Raw genomic sequence first — 16,234 nt, forward strand, 5'->3', positions numbered from 1 at the left:
CAAATGTTGAAATGTTTTACTCCGAATTTCCTTACGTAAGAGATAAGATAGCTATAAATAAAAGCAGTCAGTGAAATGGATATCCAATAAACAACAATCATAAAACAAGCAGCAACATCCGACCAATGCAATTTGGTAAAATGTGTACATTCTTCGGTGTTGAGGTTACGTAAAATGTCAGATGTTCAATGTCATTCAATCGGATTTTAAAGAGTTAAAATGACAATTGGTTTAAATTTACAATGACAGTACGGTAATTACCTCTTCACCTTTTTATTTCGTGGTTGTCATACAAGAGTAACTTGACTGTACATTTTCTAGGTTATGGTGAATCATGGGGGCCCAAGATAATGACAAAATGAAATTAACACAGCTTGACAGTATTATCGCCGGTGCTGGTTCAGGCTGCATAACTCGAATGATCTGTCAGCCCCTTGATGTTTTGAAAATTCGCTTTCAACTTCAAGTGGAGCCCATATCAAAAACTGGAGTATCAAAATACCAATCAATTTTTCAATCAACTAGTCTTATTATAAAAGAAGAAGGAGCGAAAGCACTATGGAAAGGACACATCCCTGCTCAGTTTTTATCAATAAGTTATGGAATGGCACAATTTTGGGCTTTTGAAGCTCTAAGTAAACAAGCTTACAGCTCGAATATATTTCCAAGTTTGTCACCAATAGTGAATTTTACTTGTGGCGCAATAGCAGGTCATATTATGAAAAGGTATGGAACTGTTTTAAATAGATTTGTTACAGGTTGCTCAGCCACAGTATTTTCTTTTCCATTTGATGTGGTGAGAACTAGGTTGATAGCTCAGAGTGAAAATCTAAAAGTATACTCAGGTGTTATCAAAGCTTTTCAAAAAATTGTGGCACAAGAGGGTTTTTTCACTTTGTACAGAGGCATGTTACCGACATTTATTCAAATAGCGCCACATGCAGGAGTTCAATTCATGTGTTATAAATTTTTTAACAATTTGTATAAACATCTTACAAACACACATCAAACCACATTAGTGAGTAGTTTTGTGGCAGGTAGTTTTGCAGGTTTATGTGCTAAGACGGTTGTTTATCCCTTTGACTTGGCAAAAAAGAGAATGCAAATACAAGGGTTTCAAGAAGCGCGGGTGTACTTTGGAGAGTTTTTCAAATGTAGAGGTTTAAATGACTGTCTTATTAGAATCTATCAAGTTGAAGGGTTTTTTGGACTTTTCAAAGGGTTGTCTCCAAGTATGCTAAAAGCAGTTTGTACCACCGCTCTACATTTCAGTAGCTACGAAATGATCTGTAAATTTTTAGAAAAAGAAGATTAAACTTTGAGTGTAATAGTCATAACGTGTCTGTGATGTTTGTAACAAGTGTTCACTTTCTACCTGCAATCAGTGTAGTAGACTGATTATTTATTATTTAACATCGTTAAACTCAGAATTGTAAGGTATTGTGTTCGTATTATGCAATATTTATTTATTTAAAAAATCGTAATAAAAAACGTTGGAAATAAAATTTTATCTAGTCCTAAAAAAAGTACAACAAAAACTTACAAATCCTAATACTATACAAATTTACAATAAATACCGTTTTATTTTAACTACCCATAAGATATTGTGTATCCCATATTCCTCATAAGTGTTTCTTTGATGGCTGGCTGCAATTCCTTTTGCATATAGGAAGTGAGTAAGGATCTGATTCCTTTGAGAAAAATATCTTCCATTTCTCTGGACAGTTCTTCACTGTCTTCATCCTCTCGGAAAGCTCGGCGGTGTTCTCGAAGTCTCGGTTCGCAACCGTACGCATAAACACTTATAAAACCAGGCTCAAGAAAATGTGAGTCTGTTTTTACATTAAATTGGCCCCTTTCTCGTCGGATGGGTTCAGTGTGAAATCTAGGAACCATAATAAATTAATTAGAAATCTCAACACAATCGTTCATTGATGCAATTTTGAGGAAACATGACAAAGATAAATTATTATGATTAATGAAAACTGCTAATTGTATGTAAATTTTCTGCGGATGTTTGTAATAATTGCTCCCGAAAAAAAGTGTGCAACGATGAAAGGGGAGCTCTACGACAAGTTGCTTCACAACTGTGAGAAATGGTGTCGGAAACTTGATCTTAATCGATAATTACATAAATGCAAGTCAATTCCTCGCAATTAACCTGGGAAATCGTTTTTAAGCCTCTATTGTTCGAGAGAGTGGAATTTCCTTCTAGAATTCGACAACGCAAGAACTTACCCAATGCCCGCTCGCCTCAGCCGCAGAATCATGCTGCAAGAATCCTCCGGATTAGGATCAATTGGCGCTCTCTGTAGCATATCGCCGTTGAACAAATTCACTTTGCCGCTAATTGTGAGATCGTTAAATAACAATCGAGTTTCCAAACTTGAATTTCTAGGGTTAAAGCGACATTGGTCTACTCTCACCCAACTATTTGAAGTGGGCAATCGAACTCTCATATCGGTTACGTACATGTCGTACGGTGCTGAACGGAGCTGCTGATGAAGGGAATATCCGTTCAGGTGTAAGGTTTTCTGTTTGGCAATTTGTCGTCGGCGAATTTGATCGAGAGCGTCTTCCAGACGGTCGGAACAACGACGGTTGTATGGCTGACGATCGTCGTCGTTACTGAGGTTGTTTCCATTTCCGCGAACATAAGGGTATTCAGCCGTAGAAAATTTGTCGTTCTGCCTACTTGGGAGATCTAAGGAAATAAAACAGATACAATAAAACGTGTTAGATTTTCTCAAAACGGATCTGGAGAGGGAAGTGAAATTTGCGATTGGAAAGAGTCGGCAAAATTGGAAGGATATGAGATCCATTTCCCAATATTCAAACAGTATTTTGTATTGCCATTCATCTGATTTGTAATTAACATCTATGAAAGTAAAAGCAGTTCGACTAGAACCTTCACTTTTTTGACAAGTGATATGAAGGCGATGGCATAAAACGTCGGTAAAATAAAAGTCTAGGTAAAAAGGGCAGCAGCATAAATATATCGTTCGTACTTTTATAAAATGGCTCAGAGCAGGGATATAGAGAATCTTTCTGAAATCGTCAAAGAAAGGCTTCTAAACTGTACGAAGTTGATTCTTTTTTACACATGAAAAAAGTTGTCCTTTTGTCTTAAGTTCGTGTTTCTAATACTTTTCAACTTAGCTCAAACAAGATTCCTTAGATTTCAAACATTTGTCGAGACGAATAAAACTGTAGTTTGCAGAAGTTTAACGAAACAAAATGTTTGAAATGTGTATTCTTGCTAAAGCAGCTTAAACTTGGATACTTGAATATGATTGTATTACCATTTAACGAGTTCTTCCACAATTTTTGTATTACTGATGAAGCGAATTAGAGTATACATTTTCATATCGTCTTCAGTTTTTCTCTCAACAATAAATGGCTTTATTATAAAGACGTTTGATTTTCCGCGACAGATGCTTACTGTAATAAAATTATTCAAACGTTGTAAGTCGTAAATGTAAGACTTTCAAACGAAATATATGTCATGTACCATAAATAATAACTTCTTGACTGTAATACAATAATTATTAAATTGCTCGTTACTAATTTATATAAACATAACCATTTAGAGCACAAGACCTTTTGTGAATAAGCATAAAGAAACTGTGTTAAGTCAACTGCAAGGTACCATTGTTAAAAATTTGAATATAACAGAAAAATTCTTTTCATTCAAGCTAATTTTCTTTGCTTAAATATGGCTAATACAGCAAAGTAATCCATGTAACCTTGGCAATGCAAAAGCGACCTAGTTTTACTGGCGGAACGATATTCCTTTATGTGTATTTTTAACATTTTTGATGCGAATTTAAAATTACCTACATCCTATAGAAGTATTGAGGTTTATTTGTAACATTTGGTTGCAAGTTGGTAGCATAAAGTTGCTAATGATAATGTAACATCAATTTCATTAATGGTGTGTCGAAGTTTTGATTTGCAATGCCGCAAAGGAACTGAGAAGTAGCCTTTAAGACAGGTGCAAAAACATTGCAATGCTGTAATCATTTATCATGCCTGTGCAGCACTTCGTCACTTTATCTGTTGCAATATATTTCTGCAAACCCAACCTCCATATTTATTAGGAGCAAGTTAGCTATATTGCCTTTAGAAAAACATAAAAACATTATTGCTTACGGTTTCTGATTGACAAACGATAAAACCTTAATGATTTATTTAATGCCTGTTAACAATTTTTTCACAAACAGATTTAGCAAATACTCCTACTTTGAATTCGATGAAAAAATTTGGTTTGTTTAAATATTTTATTCTGCGAGGTAGTATTAAAATCATGTGTAAAACATGTTAGGATGTAGGAAAAATCTATTATTAGGGCATGGTTTCTATCCACTTCTGTATTACGACATTTATAAGCACGCCTTCAAATCTTCTGTCATTTCATAAAAGCTAAAGTGAATCTGCAAGCAGAAAACGCCGGTTTCCATTACATTAAATTTTTGCCCATTATGCTTTAGATACGTTTTGTAGTCTTTTTATTCTCATTTCATAATGAAGATTTTTTTTAACAATTTTGTAAAAAATAAGTGTGTACTGCAAGCGTTTCAATTCGGTCTCTTCTCTGCTGGTATTGATTTCACTAAATTTCATTTGAGCATCATACAATATCGAAGGGCCTAATTAAATTAATTGTTATGGTTACGAAGTAAAAAGATTTTATACACCAATGGTAACTTTTTCTTCGTTAAAATGCTTAATATAAACGACAAACAGGTATTACTTAGACTCAAATAACTTACATAACATCGTGACATAAAAAAAATTTGTATCAGAAACAAACATGCTTCAAAAGTAATTTCAAAATAACTAAATTAGCTGTTTTTTGTCTTGAAAGTTTACAACTCAGAGCATTTACTTTTAAATGCCGATAGCGGTGAAAATCTCACACTTCTAAAAAAATAGATTTGGAGCAGGCATTTAACTAATTATTTAAAATCAAGATACAAAACTGAATAAATTATAGTTACAAATATTTATTTTCTTAGATGAATTTGAAAGTGTAAAAGAGTAAAAAGAGCCGACTGGAAACACTAACATTGTAATTTGTCATTTTTTCCATTTAGCGTGACCAACTAACTGGAGAATAAAACTGGATTCAGACAGCTAAAATCAAAAATGGGACACAGCAAATAACAACTTTTTGTCTATTTTATTTTGTTGTCATAATGAAAACAATTAAACTTTTTTTCGTCGTGTAAGCGACAACAAGCTTTATTTCAATTTTCACAAGATCATACGAGTGCGAAAAAACTAGTAATTTTTCTGAATGATTGTTTGTTACCAAATTTTAACCAAAGGTTTGATTTACATATTCAGAAAAACAGAAGATATTGTTGCCCCAGAGATCAATTCGAAAAAAGCAAAAAAAATTTAACCTCTCAGGTGCAAAGTGATAACAATTAATTTACTCTAATTACAAATTTATTGATTGCATGGTATCTAGTCATCTACTTATGAACTAGTTAAAATTTCGTTAAAAATAAGTTAATTGAGATACAAGATACGAAATGTAGCTATCGATCCTTGCATAAACCGCACGCAAACACGCTGAAAACTCATTACCTTGCGAACAAATGGTACAATTTTCAGTTTATAAAATGTAAAATAAAACAATTTAATTTTACTTCTCAGTTCTACCTGGTTTATTCGAGTAAATTGGATTATTCTTTCAGCGACCATTTATAATCCTCTTCTTTACAAAATTTTTTATCCATTGTACACATTATATAATTTCCTGCATTTAAATCTTAATTTGGAAAAAAAGATTTGGTACTTTTCATGTGACTAATGTGTTTCAAAACTAATAAAATAAAAATTGCTACACTTTAACATTTAGAATGCAAAAGCGAATATTTTCCCAACCGCACGAAAAAAATAATAAAATGTTTGTATTTTTACATCAGATTTTAATACGAATAGGGTACAACAAAAACAATATTAGCAAAGATCATTTCGTCAAGACAATAACGCTGTATTAAGTCCTTAAATGAGTTTAGACTGCTAAATTTCTAGAAGCTTCGATATGAAGTCACCTATTTTGATTAGTACATTAGTACTACATAAGTATGTTAACAGGGGAGTAATATTTTTGTGGAAGGTGAAATTTTTTGCAGCGCTCCTAAAAATTTAAAACGGTCGTAAAATCCGGTTAGCACATTGTTAAAGCAGCATTTTCTAGATAAATCTACTGTTAAAATATGAACATAAATTGTATAAAGACTGAACATTTAAACGAACTGTTAGTTTTCTTAACATTTCTTTGTTTATGTAAATCTGATTAAAACAGAAAGCTGATGATGGTAATTGATAAACCACACAAAGAATAAAGACTACAGACTAATTAAATTGTGAAACTGTGTGAAAAGGGAACGATTGCGCTTCCACTCACGTACTCACCATGTGAATCAACAAGGGATGCCGTATCTTCAGCAAGAATAGACACAACGATATCAGTAAAACTAAGGGCCCAAAGAAATAGCATCCACATTTGAAGGTACATCACACAAAAGGTAACTTATATGGAACTTGATGATTTATTGTTGACAGCAATCAGACCGTTGGATTTCTTTCTGAGTGTGCAGACTCTCACTAGTACTAACCCGTTTGTATGTGCGCTCGACTTGAGTGTCTTCTTAGCACTGGCACAAAAGTTAAACCATGGCCAACGTCGTACCTCTAAGAAATAATGGAGCTTTTACACGAATTAAACCAGGTCGCTCTACTATTGTTGCCGCGAATGTCTAGAAATCCGTGTGGTTCCAGTGAAATGCGGGAAACATGCATGGCGGTTGATGAAGAAAGTATAGTCTCCAAAATAACACGACCGTTGCAGCGGAGATAATTAAGAAAAAAATTGGATGACGTTACACTATTCATTTCGATTTCCTCTTGTTTTATAACAATACTTTTGTTCTAAATGTTTGCGGTAATTTTATACTTATGTATACATGAGGCAAATTTTGCTGATTATTTTAAATGATTTGTGGGTAAAGGTTGTATCGATTTTTTGACAGTTTCCAGCACAAAGAGTTCGGCCTTATAACAATAAGAAATTTGAGATTTAAGTGTCGCAATAAAGAACCAATTTTGAAGTGACGAAAATGATAAGATGTAAAAGAAATAAAGGGTTCATATCTAATTAAAAAAACATACAATTATTTTTGTAACATCTCTTTGTACACCTATCCCTGGAATAAAATTTCACTTATTTGCTAATTACTGATTTAGATAAAACCCGTAGTTGTGGAATTTTATTTATCTGGTTTCTATACAGGTGCTTTAATGATATATGGCAAATTAGTTTAAAAAAATGTTGAAAATGAAAACAGTGCTAATTGCTATATCAAAATTCTTACTGGTAACGTAGATCGTGACTATCCATAAATCGATAGTAAAACGCAGTAAATTGAAATGATCCTTTATAATCTTTAATTTGAACCAAAAGAAATGTTGTAGTCCAGGAAGGAGAAATTGAAGAAAGCTGTTTTTAAAAAGGTGACTTTCCGAGAAAGCAATTTAATTTTTTTTTTATCATAAAATCCTCTTGAATTAGTCCTTCAATTGTAGGACATCCTGTTTTTATTCACTTTCTTTTCTAATATTATTTCTAATAAAAACATTGTGATGATGATTGACGAATGATGAATCATACTTTGCAGTTTTTAATTACTAAGCTGATTAATTCCGTAACAAATATGTCATTATATTTTTCTACAAATGTAAGTATCATCAGCGTAATATTCGTATAATTTGACCTAATCACACCTGCCAAAATTTTCGTGGAATATGATCTAGTGCATGACGACAATAATTTAAAATACATACGAGCTAATTTACGAAAAGAAAAACATTCATATTTAACATAGTCGTTAACATTAATTGCTATTTGAATACATACTGGTACTAGATGCGAAAATATGCAGTTAGAATGAAATATTTGTTGCACGGTATCAGACTACATTACATTTCACATGAACATGTAGCATGAGGGATGTAAATATCTTTTTTTACCATCATCATAACATTTTATCTCATGCAAACGGTCTAGTTGCTGTTTTATGTTCAGTGGAGTCTGCTATTCATACATTACAAGTAAAAAAATACTATCAGATACCCTTTGCAGGTCATTCAACTCATTCAAGACACCAAAAAAGTGGATAAAAATTTTAATGGCATAACCTTGCAAGAAATACACTCTACGGAATAGAATTAGCGTCATCGTGACAAAAATAATTGAGAAACTAATTCGCGTAATTAATGTCATATTGTAAAGTTTGTTACGTTACCATTGTCTTGCAAGTAATTGGACATTTAATTGTGTAACAATATTGTACTAGACAGGATTGAAATTCTTCATTTGCTTTTCCTGTTGGAATTAAGCAGTACGCTATTTACTTTATGAACACATTTAATAACAAAAAAGTATTTTTGTCTCTGCATTCTTTGCTTATTGCTTAAGTTTGCTTACATAACATTGTTTTCCTGGCGCATCCACCATTTTTTTATTATTTTTATTTTACAATAAAATCAGTAAAAAGTGTGAAAAGCGTGTGAACGAGATAGTTACTTCAAAAGTCTCTTTCTTCGATATTAATTTAGGTGTTTTCAAATTAAGTTCCCTTGCCTAAATTTTTAATAACTTAGCCCATTTGTGCAAATGGTGTGAAATTGCCTGCTTGATTGGATTGATTTAATGGTTGAAAACACTATCTGCTCGTAACAAAAGATGTATCCCCTCCAGATTATTGATTGGTTGAACAAAAAGTGGGGAATTTTTATTGCAAATTGGAGAAAAGACAAAGTTTTGTATGTTCTAAAAATTGTAGGAAAAATACGTTTTAATCGAAACTAAAACTAAAACATTAAAATAATAATATAAAATAAATAATGACTTCACTGCTTTTAAAGTTTCTGTAAGTTAGTTATACATATCGAGAAAGTTTATTTTGCTTTTTAAGAGTCGAAAGAACTTAGAAATACTTCCAACGTTACTGCCGTGTAAGAAAAGTCGTCTAAATTAATGAAATAAAAAGTCTGTGTGCGAAAAGTTAATAAGGCACTGCATGAGAAAACTGTCTTGTTTTATTTTTCCAGTAAAAATTTCTTGAATTTCAAACTAGACTGTACTATTTATAACAACAAAAACTAAAATTTTTGTACTTGATATGAACAATTTAATACTTTAAACTACCAAAACAAGAATAGATTAGAAACAGAAGTAATTTAACTTTGTCCTGTTTTAAAATTTATTGCATACAAGCGTGACAGTCGACAAGAGTTTTACAGTAGAAGTTAAAAGTACTTTGAATAATTGTGCTCGAGCAAAACTTTTGCGAGAGAAACCGCCAAAAGGAGAAGATAATTGGCAAGTTGACCTTTTTCGCTGATGTGTTGCGGACAAGGAATAAGAAACCAGGGAAAAGCGCGCATAAGTACAAGAGTATTATCGCACTACGTGTTTCTAGTTTAACATGCAAAGAAGTGGGAAATCATAATTTTAATTAGTGGTGAAACGTGTTGATATATTATTTTTTAAATACACTATGCAACCAAATATACACTAATGACAAAACAATTTTCTTTCTTTTTTTCACAAACTTTTGTTAAATTAAAAAGGATTTTGTAGTTCTTTGACAAACAATAAAAGGAAAATTGTTTGACCTAATTCTTCAACTTTATATTTACTAAATAATAAATACATATTTAAGATTAATTTGCATTGTTTTAAAAACAGGTTTTCATTAATTTTGTGTTAATTGCATTAAATAGTTAGAATTTACCAGATAATATATTTATATATTATTTTATTTCGGATTTAGTAATTTAATATAGGCAAACAGCAATATTAAACGAGACTGTGGATTATCTATGTTGCAGGAGTTAGTTACTCCCACATAAAAAAAACTCAGCAGATCTGTTATCAACTTTATTTATTTATACACACTAAGTTAAACACCTAAAAGCTAAAACTGCTTTCGCAATTAAAATGAAGAGAAAATGTGTATTTCACTGTATTTTTCTGATTAATTATATCCTTAATGTGCATTATCATTATTAAAGCGCTTATAGATATAGCATCACACATTAAACTTATTAATAATTTTATAATTAAATAGAAACGTTATTTTTCAGCAATTAACATGTTAAGTACGGATAACTACAATGTATTAAATTTTAAATTACATCATACAAATTCAATACAAGGTATGTATGTGAAGAATAAGTGCAAAATAATAATAATTAGGGATATAACTATGGGTATTTTAAAGATCTCGTGTGAGCTGGTTCTTTTTTCTTAAATGTTAAAGAAACCTTCAGGCTTACAATAATAACAATTCGGCATCACAATGAAATTACATATTTTATCGCCTATGCTTACGCAATAACTCAATATCCAACAAGCTAACCGTTATTCTTTCTTATTTATGTTCATGATAGTCTTCAAACAAAAATTATTATTTTCCCTGAACACGCAATTACATTAACTTTCGTAATCCGTGATATATGAATTGTTCATGAGGTAACAACATGAGGATGTTCAACATCGTGTTTTACACACTTTACCATTAGATGAGTATCTGATTAAAGAAATCGAGAGAATGACCTTAATTATTATGAACAAAAATATCTATTTAATTTTATGATGCCTTTGGAGCTGTAAACTTACAAATAATGGCTATTTCACGCTTATGCTTCTACCCTCCTTAGTTGTTAAATGTACTAAAGTCCATTTTTACTTTATTACCGACAACTAGGCTAATTAGAGAGCAATTACCGGCACGTGGGCGCGGCTGCAGGAAGTACTAAAATCCTGAATCACATCAGGTGGATATAGGTGCATTAGCTACCGTCTGTATATCATCATAATGAAGAATGCGAGCAGTCTTGGCATCTAGCGGCATGTATAGCCTCCGGATATTCGACAGATTCAGGTCTCGTCAGCCTCGAACACCACAATAATAGAACGTCCAAACGAAAATTCCTCCAGGTATATCAATTTCACCTCTATAAATCCACAGAAATAAGTAAGTTTCTAATATTAAAACTGATATCAAATTGGACAGATCGTGGAATACGATAATTCTTGGCGTGGCAGTAAACTGGGTTACTGTGATGGCTTACGGTCCATCGCACTACAAGAAACGGAAATTGAATCATTATACCTTATTTATACGGATTATTTAATCTCTTTTCATTCTACTGAGCTCTGTCAGGATGAGTTACAGTGGTAATATTGGAATTCTGGGTAATTTAGCACGCAACGACAAAAATTCGTCACGTGAGTAGAATTAAGCTCTCCTCTAATGAAAGCTTTAGATCGAAAGCTGCAGAGATTAAAACCTTGTCGAAAAAGTGGCAAATTACGTGATAAATGTGTCACATACGTACGCTACAATAGGTACATATAAAAGAGGAAAGATCAGTAACATCTGTTACTTAAAATAAATCAAAGGTTAGTGATGTGAAACAGGTGTCAAGTTCTTATTTTGCGGATTTCAACGTGACAAACACAATACACCCACGAAAACACCTGCAGCATTGCTTGCAAACTTTGGGTACATTCCATTCGATAGTGGGTCATTGTAATTTTATGCGAGAAGAAGCCGATATGTAGTTTTATGCAAAGATATATCGGTCAGTCAACGTTTCCATTTCAGTTTCTTTTAACCTCGATTCACTGTCAAGTGCAATTTCAGAAGAATCCGGTGTAGACTTGTCATAAACTAATACAGATTGATTGTTCATACTCCTACGTATTTTTGTACTTGTCACCTACTCGACGTAGAACCTGAGATAAAATATTTACACTGCAGCGGTACTGTAAGCGGAGACAAAACGGAAGATAACGTGTAATAATCTCTGCTGACGCTGTGTATTTACTTTCCTTAAAAATTACAGCAGTGAGCGCAGGATATTTCTTCTCTTCTTTTACGAATAATTTTAATGTTGGTGTCAACAAAATTTGTTTGGCTTTGTTAGGTAACACAGAAAAATTTTGACATAACAATGAGTTTCACGTAAAGCAATTGAAGATAAAAGTTTTTATCATAACACAAATAATGTATTTAGGCTGACTGACCGGCGAACTGAAATCTAAATTAGAGGAGAGATAAATGAATTTCCACCTACTAAATCACTCGGCTTCCAAAACTCTAACGTATTTTTCTAGATTTTTCAACTTGATCTTCTATTTTCTTTGTATCTTGCGTTTTTTGATGTTTGATTCCAAAGCAGCGTTCCTTTTCATCTTATCAGAAATCCTTTTTCATTGTTTAAGGTCATTGTTCTTCTGTTATCTAGTAAATTTTGGTTTCTTGACTTTTAATTTAATCTTAACTTCTTGTTCTTTTTAGGCAGTAGTTTATTTTCGTTTTTCTTTACTTTTCAATCAAATTACACTTCGAGTCTTTAGAATTCTGGGTTAATTCAAAACTGAAAACTTCTATCATCAATTGAATTTATATTATTAGTGGTAATAACTTCGTCAAAACTTGAGTCGCTCGTTGAAACTTTGTAACAAGCAGTTATATTGACGAACGCTTCCCACTCGTCTCCCACAATTTAATTCAATCATTCCGTTATAATTAAACTGATTTAAATCGTGCAGAGGCTGCTATATTTAAAGTTAAATGACTCTTTTGGGAAATCATATTAATTAATTAGCAGCTGATAAGTCTCATGTTGATGAAAATTCAAATGTATTTGTCTTAATTAGTTGCGCGATGTTGATAAATTTCGTTTAAAAATAAACGTGAAAATAAATGAGTTCAATCCTTTGGATCTCGAGAAATAATAACTCTTTGGCTAGATATGTAAGTCTTTTCTCTTCTTTGGTATATAATTACTATTAAAGCCCTGAAGCTCAATTTTGTGGAATAAAAATCCAAAATACGTACACAAAATGCACGACGTAAGGTAAATATGCAGTTTGTAGTGAAAACTTTATTTAGGAAAGTACGTCAATATTTCCCATCCCCGGGCTCATGTTTTTTCCCTGAATAGGCTGTTACATATTACTTTGTTTTTAAAGAAGAGCTCATTTGTCACAATTGCTGATAAAGTCGGATTACAGACTGAACAATCCGAATTGATGAGGGTTCAATAGCAGCCAGTCGACTGGGTTTTTTGATCTCGTGTGTGGGTCTTGCATTCCCCTGTTTGGTAACCCGAGGTCAGCTGCTGTCTCCATCGGGCACTGATAGTAAACTTGGAAATTGTGGCAACGAAATCACCACTGAAGATACTCGTGGAAGATTCTAAGATGTGCTAAACAATAAACAATATTTAATGTTATCAGTTAGCTGCAGACGCCTTTGGGTTTCAAGAAAATGAGTTCCTAGACAATAAATTTATTATCTCGTGCTTGCATAAAGACGGAAACTATGAGTTAAAGTGATTAGACGATGATATCAGGCAAGTTGTAATTAAATTAAAGAGTTGGGTGTTTTTCAACAGACTGTTTTAGTCATCTGTGTTGGCTTTTTCCTTCAGCTCCTTGAACAAATAATTAAAAAAGAAAGTGTATGAAAACTCGTAATTTAACGGTACTTAGAAACATATGCCCCTGTTTGTTTATGAGATGTTGGGTTCGCAATGTATATTTGTAATAGCTACTTCTAGTAAAAATAGTGTTTATCTTATATTTCGTTTTGTTTTTCATTTACTTAATTGGTGTTTATTCGTAGTTTAAAAATAAAAACGACAAGAAACGTACTTGTGAAACAACTCGACTTGTTGACAAATAAGTAGTCTGCTTCATATGAACTTTAGTAGTTTTTACACTCCTTTAACACACTAGTTTCATTAATTACATAAATTTTTCATACTAATTTAAAGCGAACAGTTGTTTTAAAGAGACTCAAATTTTCTCTGGTTTCAGCTCAGCGCAATTTATATTGATTTTGTTTCTGCGGTATGATATCAAATTTGTAATAATAGAGTTATCATTAAACACGTAGTTTGCGCAATCTTGTCGCATTCCAAAAAGAAGATTATCTTCGTTAAATTTACTGAAAGGAAAAACCTTGATAAAATAATTAATAGTGCAATTAAGACACGAACACAGTTCTTCCTGTCTTATGGGTATGTGATTAATTAGATCTCGACAAAGCGAATGAAGTCTTACGCGTTGAAAGTAAAAACTAATTCATTCATTTTGCTTTGACGTGGTTGTGACTAATGTTATCATTAGTATTTATAGCTGAAGAAGCTCGATAAGGTCAGTATTGACTTTTATTATTGCAACTTATATTTTGCTAGCTATGAAATAAGAAAGGGATTGACTATCATACCAACGTAATTATTATAGATAGGTATTACAAATTGATTTAAATTTTCTTCGGATATATTATTTTTTATTGCATCCACACTTTCGCCATCTTTATGGAAGTGCAAAAACATTACTGCGACTTTACCTTTAAATCGCGATCCTCCAGAGTCGCATTGGGAAGACAAACTAAACTGAATACGCTGAATAGTGTGTGGAGAGGATTGAAGGGTGTTCTTCGCGTTTTTCCAGAGCGGTCCTAAAGTTTATTGCATTATTTTTCACATTTGGCCGTATAAAAATCAGCAGATAAGATTAGTGCATAGCTTAGTAAAAACGGTACAATTATTTATTATCAATCATTTTTATTTTACTGTATTTCCAGATAATTATTATTTTAATAATTTATTACTTTACGGTTTTTTAGTTAATTCCTGAAACTAAATGATTTGTAATGCGTCTGCTACTATTATGCCAATACGTTATTGGTAAATCTAAATAAGAAACCTAAGAAGGAAATTGTAAAAAAAATCGTACAAACCGGAAAATCTTGTTGTTTTTTTTGTTACATTTTCTAGAATTTAAGTTGCTGAAGATGAAATATTTTGATTAAAGAAATTGATACAAACGCGATTCGCTCGTTTCACAAACGTTATTTTTGCTTGTCTTTTCACACTTACATATATATCTCAAAACTGTCTATTGGTTTTGTTTTATGCTTAGTGAACTGTAAAATTCTTTTTAAACTCTTAATGGAATGTCTTCATTTAGAACAAATGAATTTTTACCGCACCAAAACAGGTGAAAGTAAAACACAAGACAATTAACAATGTTGTAATAAGTTATTCAGAATCTACCTTGGGAATGGGCGTTCATAATGCAACGTGAATTTTTTTTTTATTGTGAAAATTGTTCCTTGTAAACTCTATTGTATTTATAAAGGCAAAATAAGATAAAAGCAGTTGGTATTAACCATGAAAATAACAAATTTTACTGATCCAATTCGTTCAAAGCAGTAAAACCTTTATGCAGATAATGAAGGCAGTCAAACTTTATTAAAAACGATCCTAAATAATGCGAGGAAATTTGTAGAACAAGAACCTTGGTAATGTTTTAATCTTTCCAAGCCCAAATTTACTTTGTTGTAAGATATTTTCACAACATTTACCTACCATGTTTGTTATCTTGTCTTATCCAAAGGTTGGTTCAACAGAGTGTCTTGTACATAATATATTTCCCTAGCTTTATTTATGAATTAGACCAGAATTTGCTACATTCAATCACCGATAAACCACAAAATTGAATTCTGTCTAGTATAAGATTGAATCCAGCTCTGTACTTTGAAGATGCGGAATTTCACGAACGAATTCGTACATCTCAAACAAGAATTTTAAAATTTAATTAGATCTGACATCTTCCATAAAGATTATCCTTTAAACCAACGTTTAACTTTCACAGGTGCACTTTAAAAGTTGAGTGTCGTATACGAGTGGCTGTTGCCTAGCGCTTCCAGACTGAATCGATTCCGGGAACGGCGGACATTATCCTGTTCCTGCAGCAAATTCGTCCTTATGGATGGCTTTTGTTACAATTTCTGTCGCTATTGTGGTCTCATTTATTATTGTTTGCTGAGATAACAACATATTCTTTGCTACAATTATGCTTAATGAATTTATTGTGTCGGAGGAAGGAAGTTCTTCATTTTTCCTGTCATGACCTTATTGCAGAAAATTTATCGTAGATAATCAATATTTATACACACACACGACGCGTGAAACCATTTAATCGGAACTATTTGCATCTTTATGTTTATTCAAGAAAAGACGGCATATCCTCGTTTCGGATCATTGCACAGATTATTTGTATGCTCGAGTGCTGCTTTTCTTCCACGCCAGATGTCGAATGTGCCCCGTTATTTTTAATGTTCACCTCTCT

The 16,234-nt window shown here is 32.4% G+C and overlaps 2 protein-coding genes across 3 annotated transcripts; one reads left to right on the plus strand and one right to left on the minus strand.

The window, feature by feature from the left end:
- The first annotated feature begins 45 nt into the window (after positions 1-45).
- Positions 46-1,505, plus strand: Tpc1 (Thiamine pyrophosphate carrier protein 1). Of its 2 annotated transcripts, none has more exons than XM_088031078.1 (3): positions 46-135; positions 322-710; positions 759-1,505. In XM_088031078.1, the coding sequence occupies exons 2-3, from the start codon at positions 335-337 to the stop codon at positions 1,313-1,315; spliced, it is 933 nt and encodes a 310-aa protein (XP_087887204.1). In that variant the 5' UTR covers positions 46-135; positions 322-334; the 3' UTR covers positions 1,316-1,505. The 2 variants fall into 2 exon arrangements, with proteins under 2 accessions (XP_087887204.1, XP_087887203.1); XM_088031077.1 differs by having other exon boundaries at positions 82-253.
- Positions 1,493-6,693, minus strand: LOC148178930 (uncharacterized). The gene is made up of 3 exons (XM_088031080.1): positions 6,430-6,693; positions 2,239-2,704; positions 1,493-1,885 (listed from the first exon to the last, which is right to left on the minus strand). Exons 1-3 carry the CDS (start codon positions 6,530-6,532, stop codon positions 1,591-1,593), a joined length of 864 nt encoding a protein of 287 aa, XP_087887206.1. The 5' UTR covers positions 6,533-6,693; the 3' UTR covers positions 1,493-1,590.
- Positions 6,694-16,234: the final 9,541 nt, after the last annotated feature.

This window comes from Gnatocerus cornutus, chromosome 2 (assembly GCF_029298725.1).
Source record: "Gnatocerus cornutus isolate USDA-ARS CGAHR chromosome 2, icGnaCorn1.1, whole genome shotgun sequence".
Taxonomy (NCBI): Eukaryota; Metazoa; Arthropoda; class Insecta; order Coleoptera; family Tenebrionidae; genus Gnatocerus; species Gnatocerus cornutus.

Coding starts and splice junctions, on each gene's coding strand:
- LOC148178930 (XM_088031080.1), bottom strand. CDS start 6,532: ATGTACCTTCAAATGTGGATGCTATTTCTTTGGGCCCTTAGTTTTACT. Junction 2,705..6,429: donor ATCCCTTGTTGATTCACATG/GTGAGTACGTGA, acceptor TTATTTCCTTAG/ATCTCCCAAGTAGGCAGAAC. Junction 1,886..2,238: donor CTGAGGCGAGCGGGCATTGG/GTAAGTTCTTGC, acceptor TATGGTTCCTAG/ATTTCACACTGAACCCATCC.
- Tpc1 (XM_088031078.1), top strand. CDS start 335: ATGGGGGCCCAAGATAATGACAAAATGAAATTAACACAGCTTGACAGT. Junction 711..758: donor TACTTGTGGCGCAATAGCAG/GTCATATTATGA, acceptor GATTTGTTACAG/GTTGCTCAGCCACAGTATTT.